General features: G+C 37.8%; 1 protein-coding gene across 1 annotated transcript; it reads right to left on the reverse strand.

The window, feature by feature from the left end:
- Positions 1–466: 466 nt before the first annotated feature.
- LOC107098322 (TGF-beta receptor type-2-like) lies at positions 467–14,080 on the reverse strand. Its single transcript, XM_015395948.1, has 6 exons — positions 13,945–14,080; positions 6,802–6,943; positions 3,002–3,213; positions 2,100–2,812; positions 1,610–1,747; positions 467–640 (listed from the first exon to the last, which is right to left on the reverse strand). The coding sequence occupies exons 1-6, from the start codon at positions 13,994–13,996 to the stop codon at positions 491–493; spliced, it is 1,407 nt and encodes a 468-aa protein (XP_015251434.1). The 5' UTR covers positions 13,997–14,080; the 3' UTR covers positions 467–490.
- Positions 14,081–15,381: the final 1,301 nt, after the last annotated feature.

The raw sequence follows: 15,381 nt of genomic DNA on the forward strand, positions 1-15,381 counted from the left end.
CAAAAGGCTTCCTGGATGGGAGGCGAAATGTCTTCAAACTTGGAAACAAAGTCCAGTGGAATGTGGTTTAACTTTTTTTGGAAGGCACCATATTTTTAGAAACTAAGAAGATATGAAAATATATTACTATTAACAAAATATTTTATAAAAATTCTTCATGCACATTTCTCTTAATATTTTAGCTAAATTTCTCTTAGTGAGCAGTGCAGATTATGACAAAGTGAAAGTCTGTGTCCAAATATCTATCAAGGTGACATTGGAGCAAAGTAATAATAAATGTTCCATTGTATGTTTATAGTTCTAAAAGTTATAAATCTAAGCAGGCATCTTTGAGGACTGGAGTTGATTATCACAAGGTGTTGATTGGTGATGCCTGTTTAAATTTTCTGGTCTCTTACTGAACTTTGACATAAAGAACTAAAATATCCTCTCTCTAAAAATTCACATCATGCTTCTGTGTCTCTGATAAACAGGAATGCACTGTAGGTATTCACCTACCTCCAATGACATCACACCGAGAAGCCATCTCCCAAAGGACCATAGCCATGGAGTACACATCCATCTGTTTAAAGGCCTCGAGGTCCTCCAGGTTCACTCTGGATTCGAGTACCTCAGGGGCCATGTATCGTGCTGTTCCTACCTAGATAAAAAGAATTATGGGAGTTACCTAATTGTATCAAGTATGCATAAAGCGTATTTGGTGGGATTTCGGTTCTTCATGTGGAGGGAGCAAGTAAGGTGCAACAGTAGAGGTACCTGGTAGCAAGCTTTAGCTTAATCAATATGCAGCATAGAACTCACACACTCTGGCAAGGATTTGTTATAAGAGAATTTGAAAAATGGATACCCATGTCCACACGCTTATGACCACACTTAGCTGGCAGTTCTCCAAGAAATTTCTTGTAACAGTGTTGGTACTGATGCTGCTCTCCGTCAACCAAATTGATCTGATAAAGCACCTGCAACAACCTATTAGCTATCTCCAAACTAATAAGTACATTGCCATGATCGGGTATTTTGCAGAGAAGCTTTGGTATCAATCTGCCATCTGGGAAGAAAAACACACAGCTCCAAATTGTGCATATTATTGCACTGATGTCAGGAGAAGTTGTGAGGCTTTAACATTGTATTTCGAAGCTCAAATCTATTTTTCAGATCGAAACTAGACATTGAATTACATAAAATGTTCAATAGGGGAAATTTTACAGAATGTAAGGAAACAACCAAGTGCAGATGTAACACCTGAGGCTCTTTAAGAGTTAGCATGAGTAATAAAACATCTTTGGTTGGTACTGCAGGGTGTGGCTCTTCTGGCCTTGATATTGAAATAAGAATGGGGCTTACTATTTCAGAGCTACTAGAACTTTTTTGAATATATAAAAGAAATGTACACTTTGGCTATTTATTTGCAGAGCATCAGTCATGAGTGGTTTAAAGGATTAGCAAAGTTACCACAAGACAGTGTGACAAGAAAGGCACAATAATCACATCAGTAGATCAAGTAGTTTTAATTTGACCTTCAGAATCTTTGATAAAATAAGTAGCATACAGGGGATGCACTGTTTTGAGTCACAATTTACCACAAAAACATCCTAATCTGCACACTTACCTGTCCACTGTTGGCATAGTCATCTACTGTTAGGGAGAGATCAAGCCGCAAAGCAAGACCAAAGTCACACAGGGCGCACTCCTTTCTGTTCTTTACCACAACATTGCTGCTCTTTATGTCACGATGGGCAACAGGTACCTACAGCAGCACAAATAAGACACAATCACCAGCCATTCCTAATCACCTTTATCCTAAAGACACCTAATCACCCTTTTTTTTTTTTTTTACCTTACTTTAAACAAACAGGTAAAATAAATGAGCCTGGCCTAATGTAATTGTACTTGTGGTGATGGTTTCTCATGGTATTAGCTCACATTTCTTTTGGCCCAGAAGATCAATGGTAAAGTTTTAGATCACTAATCCTTGTTCACAGATCCAGATCAACCTGGTTTTTCGACTTTTAATAGACTATTTTCTTGCACAACAAAAGATTATCATTGAATAGCCTCTCTGTAGGTCATGGTATCAAGAGTTCATAATTTAAGTTTACCTTTGGTATTCCATTGGTTGTTGTGTCACTGTGAAGGTGAGCTAATCCTTTGGCAATGCAACCTGCCAAGGCAATCAGCTCCTCCCAGCTTACTATGTTAGACGTAAGGAAGTCCTGCAGATTTCCAAGGCTGTAGTAGGCCAAGACCAACCAGTAGGTTTGGAGAGTGCTACTTGGTATCTCTTCGGCTCCAAGGAACTGAACTAAGTTGTCATGGTGCAGCGTAGAGTCAGAGAAGATAGAGCACTCGTTTTTCCAAGAGGCATATTCCTTACTCGGGAACACCTTTACAGCCACAGTTTTATACCGGTTGACTCCCCCTTTCTCACTGTGCAGCTGCCGTGCCCTCCACACCTCAGCAAAGCGTCCCTTCCCCACCATTTGATCCAGTTTGATGGACAGGAGGTCATCCCTTTGCAAATCTGACCTATAACTGATGTCATTTCTTAGACTCAGCTCTTTGGTATGAAAATCCTCCTGTTCGATATCAAGATCCTCTCGTCTTTTTTCTCCTCCTTCGTCTCTTGGCACTGGTCCACCGTGTGGTACGGCCAAGGCCTGATAGAGCTCTGGTGTGGGTTTGGAAGGCCAATCATGGCGGCGTATCCGGTAGAAATAGAAGGCAGCAGTGGCCACTATGACTATGAGGACGAGAGGTACCAAACTGATGACTACCACTCCAATCACATCCTTATTTTGCAACCCAGAGAAACCTGTAGACACAATAGAAGTGAATCTATCAAGGAAAATTGCCATTCCATGTTTTATCTTTTTGGTTATGGTCCTTCAATCTTTTTTACAAATTAATTTATCCAGTATCACACCAATTATGTACAATCATTAAAATTCTTTTCCTTTCCTGCTACATTCATTAAGCGATATTCCCTTCATCCATTGCTCACCACTGAATCCCTTGCTAAAGATGAGCCTGTCATTACATTCCTCTTCGCCTTGGCATCCACAGACCATCATGGTCCCTTTCACTGAAGGCTGATGGACCATGGCACATTTTCTGGAGGTGAAATTCAGCAACAATGCTGGGTCAACGCCATCTAGGGGCACTTTGGGGTCATGGCACATCGTTTGCACCTTCACTGAGTCATTTGTCTTCCTCCTGCAAGTGTAGAAAACATCTTCATGTGACTTCCAACAGCTTTAAAATGAAATTTCTTTTCAAAATGACTATAATTGCTATAAAAAAGATAAACTGACGTTGTTTATTTAAAACGATAAATCATGCTAATGCAATTTTAATCCATATTAATTTAGAATCCTGTTAGAGGTATACATTAAAGCCTCATTCAGACCAAGAACATGCTAAGGTGCAATGTGAGGGGTATGTAATGTGCGAGTTATATAATAAAAGCTCTAGAACCAAAGCAAAAATATCAAAACTGTGTCCAAAAAGTTAAACAGTCACTTCTTCAATATGCTGACTGAAATATGTGCTATATATGCTTTGCACTGTACAATGGCCTCCAAAGCTATCTAAACTAAGAAATTAATTTGACAAATATATAAAAGGTAATCATGAACAAGAGGGTAAAAAGGACAATGTTGAGATAAATAATAAATAGTGCAACAGCCTTTTCAGTAGATGTCAATGTAAATCCAGTGAGAATCAAACATATAGGCCTACATATTTCTTTAGAAACACTTAAAATCAAATTTAAATCAAAATCAAATTGTGATGTATATCCTCTGAGAAAGATTTCTTTATGCTGTCAAGATAAACTCTTCATTTTAGGTTCTCTATTTTTGCTCTTAGCTCCTTCTTATCTCCACTTTTCTGTGGGAAGCCCTGGTGATCTGGACTGGCTTAAGCAGGAAATGAGGAAAAAGGGCAGGCTAGGGAATCCCTGTGTAAGATCGTTATCTAAACAAAGTCGGTTTTCTTTTACTTTGCATGCGTATAAACAGGACAAACAATCTCAAATGACCGAACTTCAGCTTTATTTCATCTTCTTATGATAGTCAGTTGTGTGATTGATTATGCTGGTCAACACCATGGTGAAGAAGCTAAGTGGAGCTGTTTTTATTCTCTGGCTGTTTGGACTGGTGCAAATGGAGAAAAAAATAAGTGCTCCATTTTGGTGTTCCTCAACGCTACAAAAGGTATTTTTATTCCATCTTTTTTAAACACTATAAGTAAATTATAACATAAACAATCTAGACAAGACAAACACCAGCTTAGAGTAAATGAAAACAATGATCTAGTGTTTAACCTTGGGGCCAAAAACTGCAGTCATGCATTTCCAATAACTGGCAACAGACTGTTTTCATTGCCTAGTGAAAGCCCAGACCTGGACTTTTAGTTGGCCATTTAAACACTTAGAGGCTATTCTTAATTTTTTTTTTTTTTTTTTTTTTCATATACAGTAATCACCAATAAAAACAAAGTTGTGCAGTTTTTACCTTATCTTGAAATGCTGGTGAAAATTCTTAGTCCTCCATTTTTAGTAAAGGCTGAACTGCTTTGTACACTCATGGTATATATTTACACATTTGTTTCTGTTTTTTACTAATGTGCACAAACACTTGATAAATATGCTTCAGGCTGCATATTAGTTTTGACACAGACACACCAGAATTTTACCACAGAGGGAATAAAATTATTCGGTTGCTATTTATTTAGTCCCTTTATTAAAGCTGCTAGAAGAAGCAATATAAAAGCAAACATGCTTATACAAATTTCAATAAGCATCAGAATACAATGAGGTTGGTTATTTAAAGTTTTAGTCATGAGATAAGATTAATTTATGATGTAGATGAATACCAGCCTAATAAGTGATTTCCTCTCTGGTCCCGAGTAATTGTTGACTTGTGACATCTAATTTAATGTTTAACATTTTCTAATCAGACAGACAATTATGTTGAAATTCTAGTATTTCAATTTATAAGATAAAACAAAAACACATATAAATACTACAATTTAAAAATAATACATCTGTGCAGAAGAAACACTGTTTCATATCAACTTTGAAATAAACATATAAAACCAATCTTTAAAATAGGTAAGCATTTGGTAGGATATGGTAGGATAGGAAAAAGCTCTTCAACTGGAAATATCAACAATTTTCTTGTGATTTGATAGCAATACACCCACAATAACATTACTTAAGTAAAAGTAAAATGTATAGAAAAGTAAAACTACTCCCAAAACTACAATAATTTCGAAAACTCACTCAAGTAATTTAAATGAGTAAATGTACCAACCACCTCTGAATATATACACATTTGAATAAATATTTGAAAATTATAAACCTGAACTTTGTAGAATGTGTTGTACCTTAAGTCAGCTTAAGCTTGTTAATGATTCTAATTTCTGTGATTAGGTTTTGGTTTTAGTTAAAAGTTTCCTGAAATGGAATTTGTTAATAAGCTGGAAAAGGTCATTTCTCAATATATCTAGATAATGAGATCTTTTTCTAAAATAACTAAAAGTTGTTTGAATGTGTTGTCTCCTGTGCGGCAACCAAATTCCAATATTTTCTGATGAATGTTAGGAATCCTGTCTGTGTGGTTTGTGTTTTGTGTGTTTGTCTTCCTTCCTCCACCAGGCAGCGCCTGGTCCGGATTCACCTCCTCACACACCTGCAAAGGGTGTTTGGTGGTTTTGGGTACTCTAGCCAAGCTGAGTTTTGCTCAGTCAAACTGAGTTTTTTGTCAACCTGAGTTTTAATCTTGCTATTTTTGTCTTTGCCTCTCGGCAGGAAGTCATCCTGCAAACTGGAAGTTTCGGACCTTCTCTCCCTGGAAGGATCAACTCAGCCTCAAACTGAGCTGGGGATTCAAACTAGAGGTCTGGATCCACTTTTCTCCAAGGGATCGTTTGAGTTTCACACTGAGCAAGGGATTAATCTGCACCACAGTCCGTTCAAGTACCGCAGGACATCTCAGTGGCAGTCAGTTTCTCCGTTCTCCTACAAACAACCGCATTCTGGGTAAACCCTGTCCGCCCTCCACCGAATGAGACAAACACTGGAACACCCCACACCGACCGGAGTCAAAGAGTCAATCACTTTTCTGGAAACGTGAGTCTGCGAACCTTTTCTCCTCTTCAAGTTCGAGAATCAATTTTCCCACTGAACCCGAACTAACCGCAGTGTCTTCCCCTCACCTTTCAGTTCCGGTTGAGCAGTGCTCAGAGCAATACTGGAATCTCCACAAGCTTCTCAATAAACCTGTTAAACTTTTACCCTGGTCTCTCTGTAATGGTTTCTCTGCATGTGGGTCCGAGCTCTTGATAAAATCATGACAATGAAAGCAAATTGCCAGATTGGATGAGAACCATTCAGACCCCCCAAGGATACCAGTCTTTATTGGCACAAAAAAACTATTGCTCCACTATTGTCATTTCAAACCAATAACTGACAGGTTGGACAAAACTTGGTGTTCAGAAAGGAACTCAGTGTTTTTCCAACTGTTTTTGGAATAAGTGGATTTAAAGCTGGTCTACCAAAGCTGAACAAAAAACTCCAAACACGTTAACCAAACCACTTAATGAAGAAGAGTGGTCAAACATACAGAAAAAAAAAAAAAAAAAACCTTGCCAAGGAATATTAAGCTCAACATCAGAAAACATGTTTGAGACGTGGTTTGGGGTTTATAGACACTCAGTGAAGGGATATTACTGAATAAGGCTTAAAATAAGTGTGTGGGGGAAAAATACGGCACAGTGCAGAGTACTGAAGAGCCTCACCAAATAGAAACACAGATTTCTGTATCAGATTCGCAGGTGGAGGTCAGGTTGCAGTTGCTGAAACAGATGTGGTCTTTGCACCGAGGTGTGGAAGCATCGCACCACTTACACAACACATATGCTCCTAAAGAGTGGACAGCACCTGGAAGACCAGAGGGAGAGAACATTGAAGTGATATGATGTAGATTGTTTGAACAACAGAAAAATTTAAAGCCTTAGGGTTCATGAAATGCAGTGCAGTATGAGTCCAAACATCTGCAAAAACTATGGAAACACGCCTAATGTAGTTTTTTTTAGTGACTTCAGCATTTGATTTTAACTTCTCCTTGTTAGGATTCCAGTTTGTGTGGGTTGTTTGTGTGTTTTCCTCTCTCCACCACCAGGTGGTGCCCTGTCCTCGTTGGGTCTCCCTGCACACCTGCGGCTCGTTGGGTCATTACCGGAGGAGTACTTGAGCAGCGGGCTGTCACTAACTCGACGCCAGAGTGTTTTTCAGTTTTGGGTACTCTAGCTGAGCTGAGATTAGCAGAGTCTAAACCTTAGCATTGTTTCTTTGAGTCTTATCTCGTTTTTTGTCTTTGCTCTTCGGCAGGAAGCCTTCCTGTGTAACTGGATAGCCTGGTCCTTCTCTCCCTGGAAGGATTTACCGAGTTCACACTGAGTAGGGGAAAATCTCCACACGATCCGTTCAAGTCTTCATCTGGAAAACCAAGTGACAGTCCGCTCCTGTACTCCTCTGGGTCCAACATGTGTCTGCCTGTCCGAAAAACAGGCTAATCTCAAACATCTATAAGCAAAGGTGTTGATGGCAGCAGCACAGCTGATATTTCTCTCCAGGGTGGTGTCACAGCCAAACAGGAACATTTGAGGCTAAGCCAATATGAGAAAGATCTACATCTTTCATCAGTAAAATAGATTGGAAATTATCCTTCAAAGTAAACAAAGAATAAAAAGGTTTATTCATCATTAAATGTTATGTTGAATAAATTACTGGTTATAAACACTATTCAGACTTTTTTTTGTTTTTGTTACTCTCTATGTACCTGTTTTATCTGTTTGTTTAATTTTGTAGCCTTTCAGTTCTGTGTTAAAGAGTTGCGATAAAAAAAACAAACTCCAAAACACATGAACCCAGATTAACTTTTAGTGCCAGGCTCTGTCCTCTCCAGCGTCTTAAAGAGAGCCAAGAAATCCTCTCTGCGCTTCTTCTCTACAAGTGGCATTTCATACACACACATACTTGCTCTTTGTTAGATGTGAGATAATGCAGGGCTTTTAAGGATGAACCGTACATTGAATGGAGGATCCTACATTTCTACAGTCAGGAGGCTTTTCTCACCGAAGCACGAATGGACTCAAAAGCACCAGTTAGTCGACCTAAAAACTGTTACAGTTTAAAAACTACAGACTGAATTATGTTGCATTATTTGACTATTTTGTGATTGTAAATAAAAAGAAAAAAAATGAAAATTAAAAAATATGAAAAAAATGGAATCAAGACATTAAACTTTAAAAGAAAAAAATGACTTAAAAGATGTTTTGAGAGTAATGTTGTTTTTTGTCTTGGATTTTTAAATTTATTTTTTGGTTATTTTTTCATGTGATATTTCCTGTTTGTATTTGTTCAAACTTTATGTGTTACGTTTTCTTTTTTTTTTTACAAATTTTATATTTTCATCCATACAGACCAATCTATACAGAAACACATCTCTGTCCTTATTCGAGAGGGTAACAAAAAAGAAAATAGAATATCTGAAAACAAATTTTGAAAACCTAAAATAAAAAATTATGTAAAAGAATAGCATATAAAAATTCAAATATATATATATATATATATATATATATATATATATATATATATATATATATATATATATATATATTTATATTGAGAAAACACCAAAGTTCCTCTCCAAACCTTTTTTTCATCCAGATATTTTTCAGTTTTATTTCTAAATTGGTTTTTTGTCAAAGCTTTATTTACAAGCGTGTTGTTTGCTTGAAACAATAATGGAACAAAATTCACTTCATAGAAACACTAACATTAGTTTGATTTTAGACCTAACTTTGCAAACATGCTCATCAGAGATGGGAATGTTGCATGTTTGGCTTCCATTAACATCCAGTGGTGTGGTCACCAGAAAGCCAGAGTGGATGAGGAGTGGAACTATAAGACATTTCCCCCTAAAATCTTGCTTCTTCAACCCACAGATGACTAGTGTGCCCGCTTGTTGCCAAATTCAGGTTAGATGGACCCTACTGCTGCAGAGACCCACCATCATGGTGTGGGAAGCTGTAGAGTTGGATATAAGGTAGCATCTTTACAGCAAAGCAATAAGTGAGTGAGGCTGATCAGACATTTTAGGACAATCTATCAAGAAGGGGGTGGGTCTTTATAGACTGCTTGAGTAATGTTAGCATGTTCTGTACCCTCAGTAGATATCAGGTTTACACCCCCACGGTGGTCTGCTGGATCTCTTGGGGATTTTCATTAGTTGGGGATCAATATGCACCAGGCTAAAAGCTGTGTCCAGCCCTGAGAGGACGCCACGCCCCGCTGATACTGGAACAAGGGGTGTGGCCACACCACCAAACTATGCAGTTTCCCAGCATTCAGTCTGTTTTGTTTGTGTTTTTTTTTTTTGTCCTGAGCAAGTGGTTAAATGGGTGTGACATTAAAAGCACCAAATTACGATATAAATGAAACTTTAGTAACCTTGGATTTATTGCTCAGTTCCAACAGAAACAAATGTAAGTGAACCATAATGGAGCCACTAACTATGAAACAACATGCAGTCATGTTGTTGAGGGTTAACTTAACTAATTATCTATCATCAATATAAAGAAAAACAGGCATGAACATTCCTTTGTTGTCTCTGCTGGGACTTTTATGAATAAGGAATACTTCAGTTAATCACTGCTTATATAATTCAGGATCTTATTTAATTAATTTGTTCACTTTTTAATGTTTTTTTTTTTTAATGGAACGGTTAGACGTGCATTAAAAATATTTCAGTTTTTTTCTTTTTAGTAACACTGTTTTTTTAGCTCTGCCTTGTAATTTTTATGTATCCATCTGAGGACATTTGATAGGCAACAGAGTTATTTCATCTTATCATTTTGCTGTGATTAGAAATTCCAGACTAGCTAGCTAACAGAGCCCCACTGTAGCAGTGATGATCTGTCACTGCTAATTGTTATTTTATTAAATAAAACTGTGTAACAAAAAGCTTTATGTTAAAAGACTGCCTATGATAATCTGACACCATAGATTGTGGAGACAATGCTGTGATAAAGTATTTGCTCTCCCACAGACTTGGCCTGTAACAGGACAAAGAACCAGAAATGAAGACAGGCTGTGTAAATAAATTGGATTTAATTTAATTTGGGGGTAGAAGGATTAACTATGAGTTGATGTGCAAAAAAAAAGTTAGGTGAACAGAGTATTGAAAGACATGTAATGTCATAAAAATAGCTAAAATATAACCTGTCTAACAACAAAAATAGGTTAAAAGTTAAAAAGAAAAAGTTGTTAAAAAGACACATATTATACCTTAATAAACAAAAAGAGTCAAGAGTGGATAAAACAGTCACTGACATCAGCCTGGCATTGTTTACAAAGTCATCTCTAAGACCACTGGACTCCAGCCACAATGAGATGTATTATCAGTCAATAGAAATAATATGGAATAGTTTAAAACCTTCTTAGGTGTGGCTGACCAACCAAAATTACTCCAGAAGCAGATCCCAGACTTATGATGGAGGTCACAAAAACAACATAAAAAAAATCTGTTTTTTCATGACTCAACAATATGAAAGAATCTGGGTAAAATCTGCACTAACAGGGTTTTTAATGGGAGAGTAGCTGCTGATTTAAAACATCTACAGTAAAAGGCCAAAATATCTTGATGTTCTGCAGGTTTTCTGGGGAAATAAGCAAAGGTGGCTTTTAGAAATATGTGATATCTTATGCCCCGTCCACACAAAGCCGAACCCTGGCCTAAACACACAAATTTTTCACCAAACCAGCCTCTCATCCACATGAAGCCGGCGTTTCGGGGTCTGTAAACAATCTTTTTTTTATTCAGCCTTCAGAGTGGGAAGATTCTGAAACGCCGTTTTCGCGTTTCCATCTTTAAGCTCTAACCGCATTTTTTTTTACACGCATGCATCATAGCGTCGCCTCTAAACACGCATGCGCGACACAGTATCACAACAACAATGGCGCCGTACTGTGTTGAATGGTTGCTGCTAATGCTACTCACCCTGCTGTCGGGCTTACAACAGAATCTTCTTCTTCTGGAATATCTCCAGGAAGAACAGAGCAATATTGAAGACATAGTTCAGCACCTGAATTTGACTGAACCACGAAAATGGACCCGCAGGGCAACCATGTATAAATATTAGTGCACATGCCCAACATTTCGTCGCTTATTTTTGCTTTGGCACCACAGCGCCACTTACAGGCCTGGCATACATTTTGCAGCGTTTTCATGCATTCGTGTGGACGATCACATTTATTTTACGTCTCCGTCTTTACGACAAACCTTTTGGAAAATATCAGCGTTTCGTGTTCGTTTTGACTTCGTGTGGACGGGGCCTAAGATCAGGGCTGCACTGTGAGGCAGTTTGTAACACCGTTGCCTTGCAGCAAGAAGGTCCTTAGTTTGATTGTTGACCTATGGTCGTCCGTAAAAGTTTAAAAACAATCCCCTGGACTTGGTTTCCAAGGTTTAAGACATTTCGCTTCCCCTCCAGAAACCTTGGAAACCAAGTCCAGTGGATTGTTTTTAAATTTTTACGGAATGACTATGACCTGGATGACTGAGAATCCTCATCAGCAGACCTAGGGTCTTGCATCTGTGCTTGGGTTCTCTCCAGGAACATTGGCTTCCTCCCACATCCCAAAAACATGACTGTTAAGGCTAACTGGTGTCTCTAAATGGCCCTCAGGTGTGTGTCCATGACAGTGCCTCTGCCCTGTGATAGACAGCGACCTGTCCAGGGCGCACTCTGCCTTTCATCCATAGACTGCAGAAGACACTGCTCGAGAAGTAGAGGGAGAAAAGAAAAAGAAAAGAGATTTCCCAATATAGCTGAATAAAAAATATATATATCTGCAAAGAACAGAGCAGTGTACAAGTTCGAGTGTCCATTATTGTAACCTGGGGGAATTTATTGCCACTAAAGGAAAACAACTAGTGGTCTGGTTCACTCAATGATCAACTTAAAGCTGTTTTTTTAGTCTGGTTTTGCTTGTCTGACTATATCATTCCCACACCTTAACGTTGGTAGATCTACTGCACTTTCATTCATTTTTTCATCCGAAGACAATAACAAATCTTTAATTACAACAAATTATTGAATGATTAAAGTACATTTACCTAATTTATGTAGTTTTATCCGATCAGTTCTTGTTCAGGTTCTGGTCATTATTAAATCTTGTTTTTCTTTTCTTGCTTTCCAAAGTTCATGGGCATTTGCCCTGACAGATGGCAGTCAAGGTTTAGAGCACCTGGATAAAAGCTGATTGGACAGAACCAACAGCTCCTACTCGTTGAAGTCCCTGATAGAGCACTTTGCTCTCAATCTGCCGGTTCACTAGTGGTTCCTAGAATTTCTAAAAGTAGAATGGCTCCTCTCCTGTGGAACCAACCACCAGTTTTACACCCTATCTATTTTTAAGGGTAGGCTTAGGTTATCCTGAACTATCTCTATAGTTATGCTGGTATATCTATAGCTTAGACTGCTGGAGGAAATAGGGACCCCTTTTTCATCATTCTGCTTCATTCTATCTCTATTCTCCCATTCTGCAGAATCTGTTAGTTCATCTCTAACGTTATGCTCTCTCTGCTTTTTCTCATAGTAGCTTTGCCTTGCTGTTCCTGTTTGGCTGTGACTCCATCCAGGAGAGAAATATCAGCTGTGCTGCTACCATCAACACCATGGTTTATAGATGTTGGAGATCGTTTTTCAGTGCTGTCCTGTTTCTCTGGATGTGCTCTCTTCATCCTCGTCTGCCTGGCTGTGTGTTTCCTGGACGAGGCCGTCTTTTAAAGTTGCTTTTTGTATCTCAAGTGTTCTTGAACCCCCAGTCAGCCTCGGCAAATGGCCGCTCACACTGAGCCTGGTTCTGCTGGAGGTTTCTTCCTGTTAATACAGAGTTTTTTCTCTCCACTGTCACTACAGGTATGCTTAGTGTGAGGGATTGCATTCGAGTCAATGAGTCGATGCAATCAACTGGTTTTCCTTAGATAGAAAACTTTGAATCAATTTAATTGTATGATCTGGTGAACTGTGAACTTCCTTGAGATGACGTGTTGTGAATTGGAGCTACATAAATAAACTGAACTGAATTAAATTGAATTAAATTCAGTTCATTCTTACCTCTTTTATGAACTCAGCCTTTCCTTTTGTAAATCAAACTCTTTGAGTTGAAATATTGAAGACATGTTTTTCTAATAATACCTGTGAATCTTCATTCCTTTCCACTCTTTCCTACAGTTTTATCAGAATAACCACAACAATGAAGTTTGAGAAACAAGCAAGAATGGATAAAATCTGTAGGAGGGCAACTACTGCTTTTAGACACGGAAGGCTATAAACAGAAATAAGGAAAAGCTTTGTGGACCTTCTATTGTGAAATCTCATGTTCTGATATAGCTTTAAAGTGAGCAACGCCCCAGGAAAAGATGAAAAAAACAAAGACTGTGATAAAGTATAAATTAAACAAAAAACGCTTTAAAGGAAACATGTTTTATTTTGCTCCAGTAAAGAGATCATTTAGGAGAGAAAAGTAAACCAGCCTACAAGTCCTGAATGTTAAATATGTTACTGTTAACAGATCAAGTACATAATGCTGACTGCAGTACTTTTACTCTTCAACACTTTAACTTTAAACTTGACTGAAAATAGGTTAACAGAGGCCTACTTTTAGGATTTTCTAAATATTCTGCTTATTGAATAAAATTTGAAAAAAGAAGAAAGTTTACTTTACTCAAGCTTTTAATTAAATAAAAGGCAGGGGAAACTGTTCCCTTTCCAAAACAAAGCGACCCCCTCCTCATCCAGCCCCCCGAGCCTGGCTGTCTTTAAATAACTCAGAGGAAAAGAGATAAAAAGCTCCCAACTGGCAGAACTCACCGGCTGCCAGGAGGACCAGGAGCTCGGTCAAATGCGTCCAGCACCGAGCCATGTTGTGTGGGAGGAATCCAGTCTTTGTGTGGTTAGGTCTACATGTTCTGCCTCTATGTGAGCAGAGGGAGAGGGAGACGTCCAGATGTTTCTCATCCAGATGGGGTTTGGCCCCGCCTCTTTCATTTCTCCACATGTGTGACATGAGCGAAGGAGCCCCAGCTGACATGTTGGCTCCACGTAGATCACCAAGCTGCTATTAAAGCTGCTATTTCCTCATTTTAGACTAAAAGGCAAAAAGGAAAACCTTATCTAGCAACAAAACTTTCATCTGATTTGTTTTAACATACATAAAAAAGGAAAAGCTATATCTCTAAATTCCTATTTGGGTCTTTCCAGAATTTTAGAACAATTTAAGTTCCAATAGTTAAAAATATGTGGGGTTTTTTTTGGTTTTTTTTTCTGCTTTCACAAAAAACATGAAAGTAATGAACAAAAATTTTCCCATAGTATAGGAATAGGTAGATTTCTTTTATTACATTTCAGGAGGACAGTTTAAAGTCATAGAATGTTATTTAAGATTATATTAATATGTGGTGAAAAGGGTTAAAATTACTTATTTGAAGTATTTGGACATTATATTTGAATTTAAAATATAATGCAACTGACAAAAAGGAATAGTTAGAATCACAGTAATGTTCTAAACAATATTTAACAAATCCTCCTCTGAAAGGATAAACAGGACGGCTTGTTAAAAACATTAAATATGACAAGAGGAGTTCAGTCTGGATCTGGTACAACAGGATATAAATCAATGCTAATGAAGTTTTTTATCTAATCACACCCTAGATGTGCTTTACTTATTTACTGACAAACAATTTTAGAGCATAATTATTAAAATATGGAATATGCCTGTGATAAAACTACCGTAAATATGTTAATAAATGCATTGAATAGATATAAACAATATAAAAAAAAAATCTGATTTGAATCAGATCTATGAAGGATGGACGAGAGCAAAAACGCCACGATGGAGTCTTCAGCTCTTTAGAATTTATAAAGGTATTTAGGAATTAGTTTTACTACAGTTACTTATTGTGTCAGAAAAAAACACTTCTCAAAAAATAAGGAACACTTAAATAACATCCTAGATTACATGTTTTCATTGAATATTTTGTTTTGTATAAAGTTGAATGTGCTGACAACAAAATCAGACAAAAATCTGTAACGGAAATTACATTTTATTAACCAATGGAAGCCTGGATTTGGAGTCACACACAAAATTAAACTTTGATGTAATGCCTTTAAAACAAATCAAAATAATTCCTCTCAGACCTGGACTAAGACATCCACCAACTCCTTGGCAGTCTGTGATGCAACCTGACGTTGGTGGATGGATGGATGGATGGATGGATGGATGGATGGATGGATGGATGGATGGATGGA

The sequence above is a fragment of the Cyprinodon variegatus genome, unplaced genomic scaffold (assembly GCF_000732505.1).
Source record: "Cyprinodon variegatus isolate N-32 unplaced genomic scaffold, C_variegatus-1.0 Scaffold769, whole genome shotgun sequence".
In the NCBI taxonomy this organism is placed as follows: domain Eukaryota; kingdom Metazoa; phylum Chordata; class Actinopteri; order Cyprinodontiformes; family Cyprinodontidae; genus Cyprinodon; species Cyprinodon variegatus.

Coding starts and splice junctions, on each gene's coding strand:
- LOC107098322 (XM_015395948.1), bottom strand. CDS start 13,996: ATGGCTCGGTGCTGGACGCATTTGACCGAGCTCCTGGTCCTCCTGGCA. Junction 1,748..2,099: donor CAACCAATGGAATACCAAAG/GTAAACTTAAAT, acceptor GTGCTGCTGTAG/GTACCTGTTGCCCATCGTGA. Junction 641..1,609: donor ACTATGCCAACAGTGGACAG/GTAAGTGTGCAG, acceptor CTTTTTATCTAG/GTAGGAACAGCACGATACAT.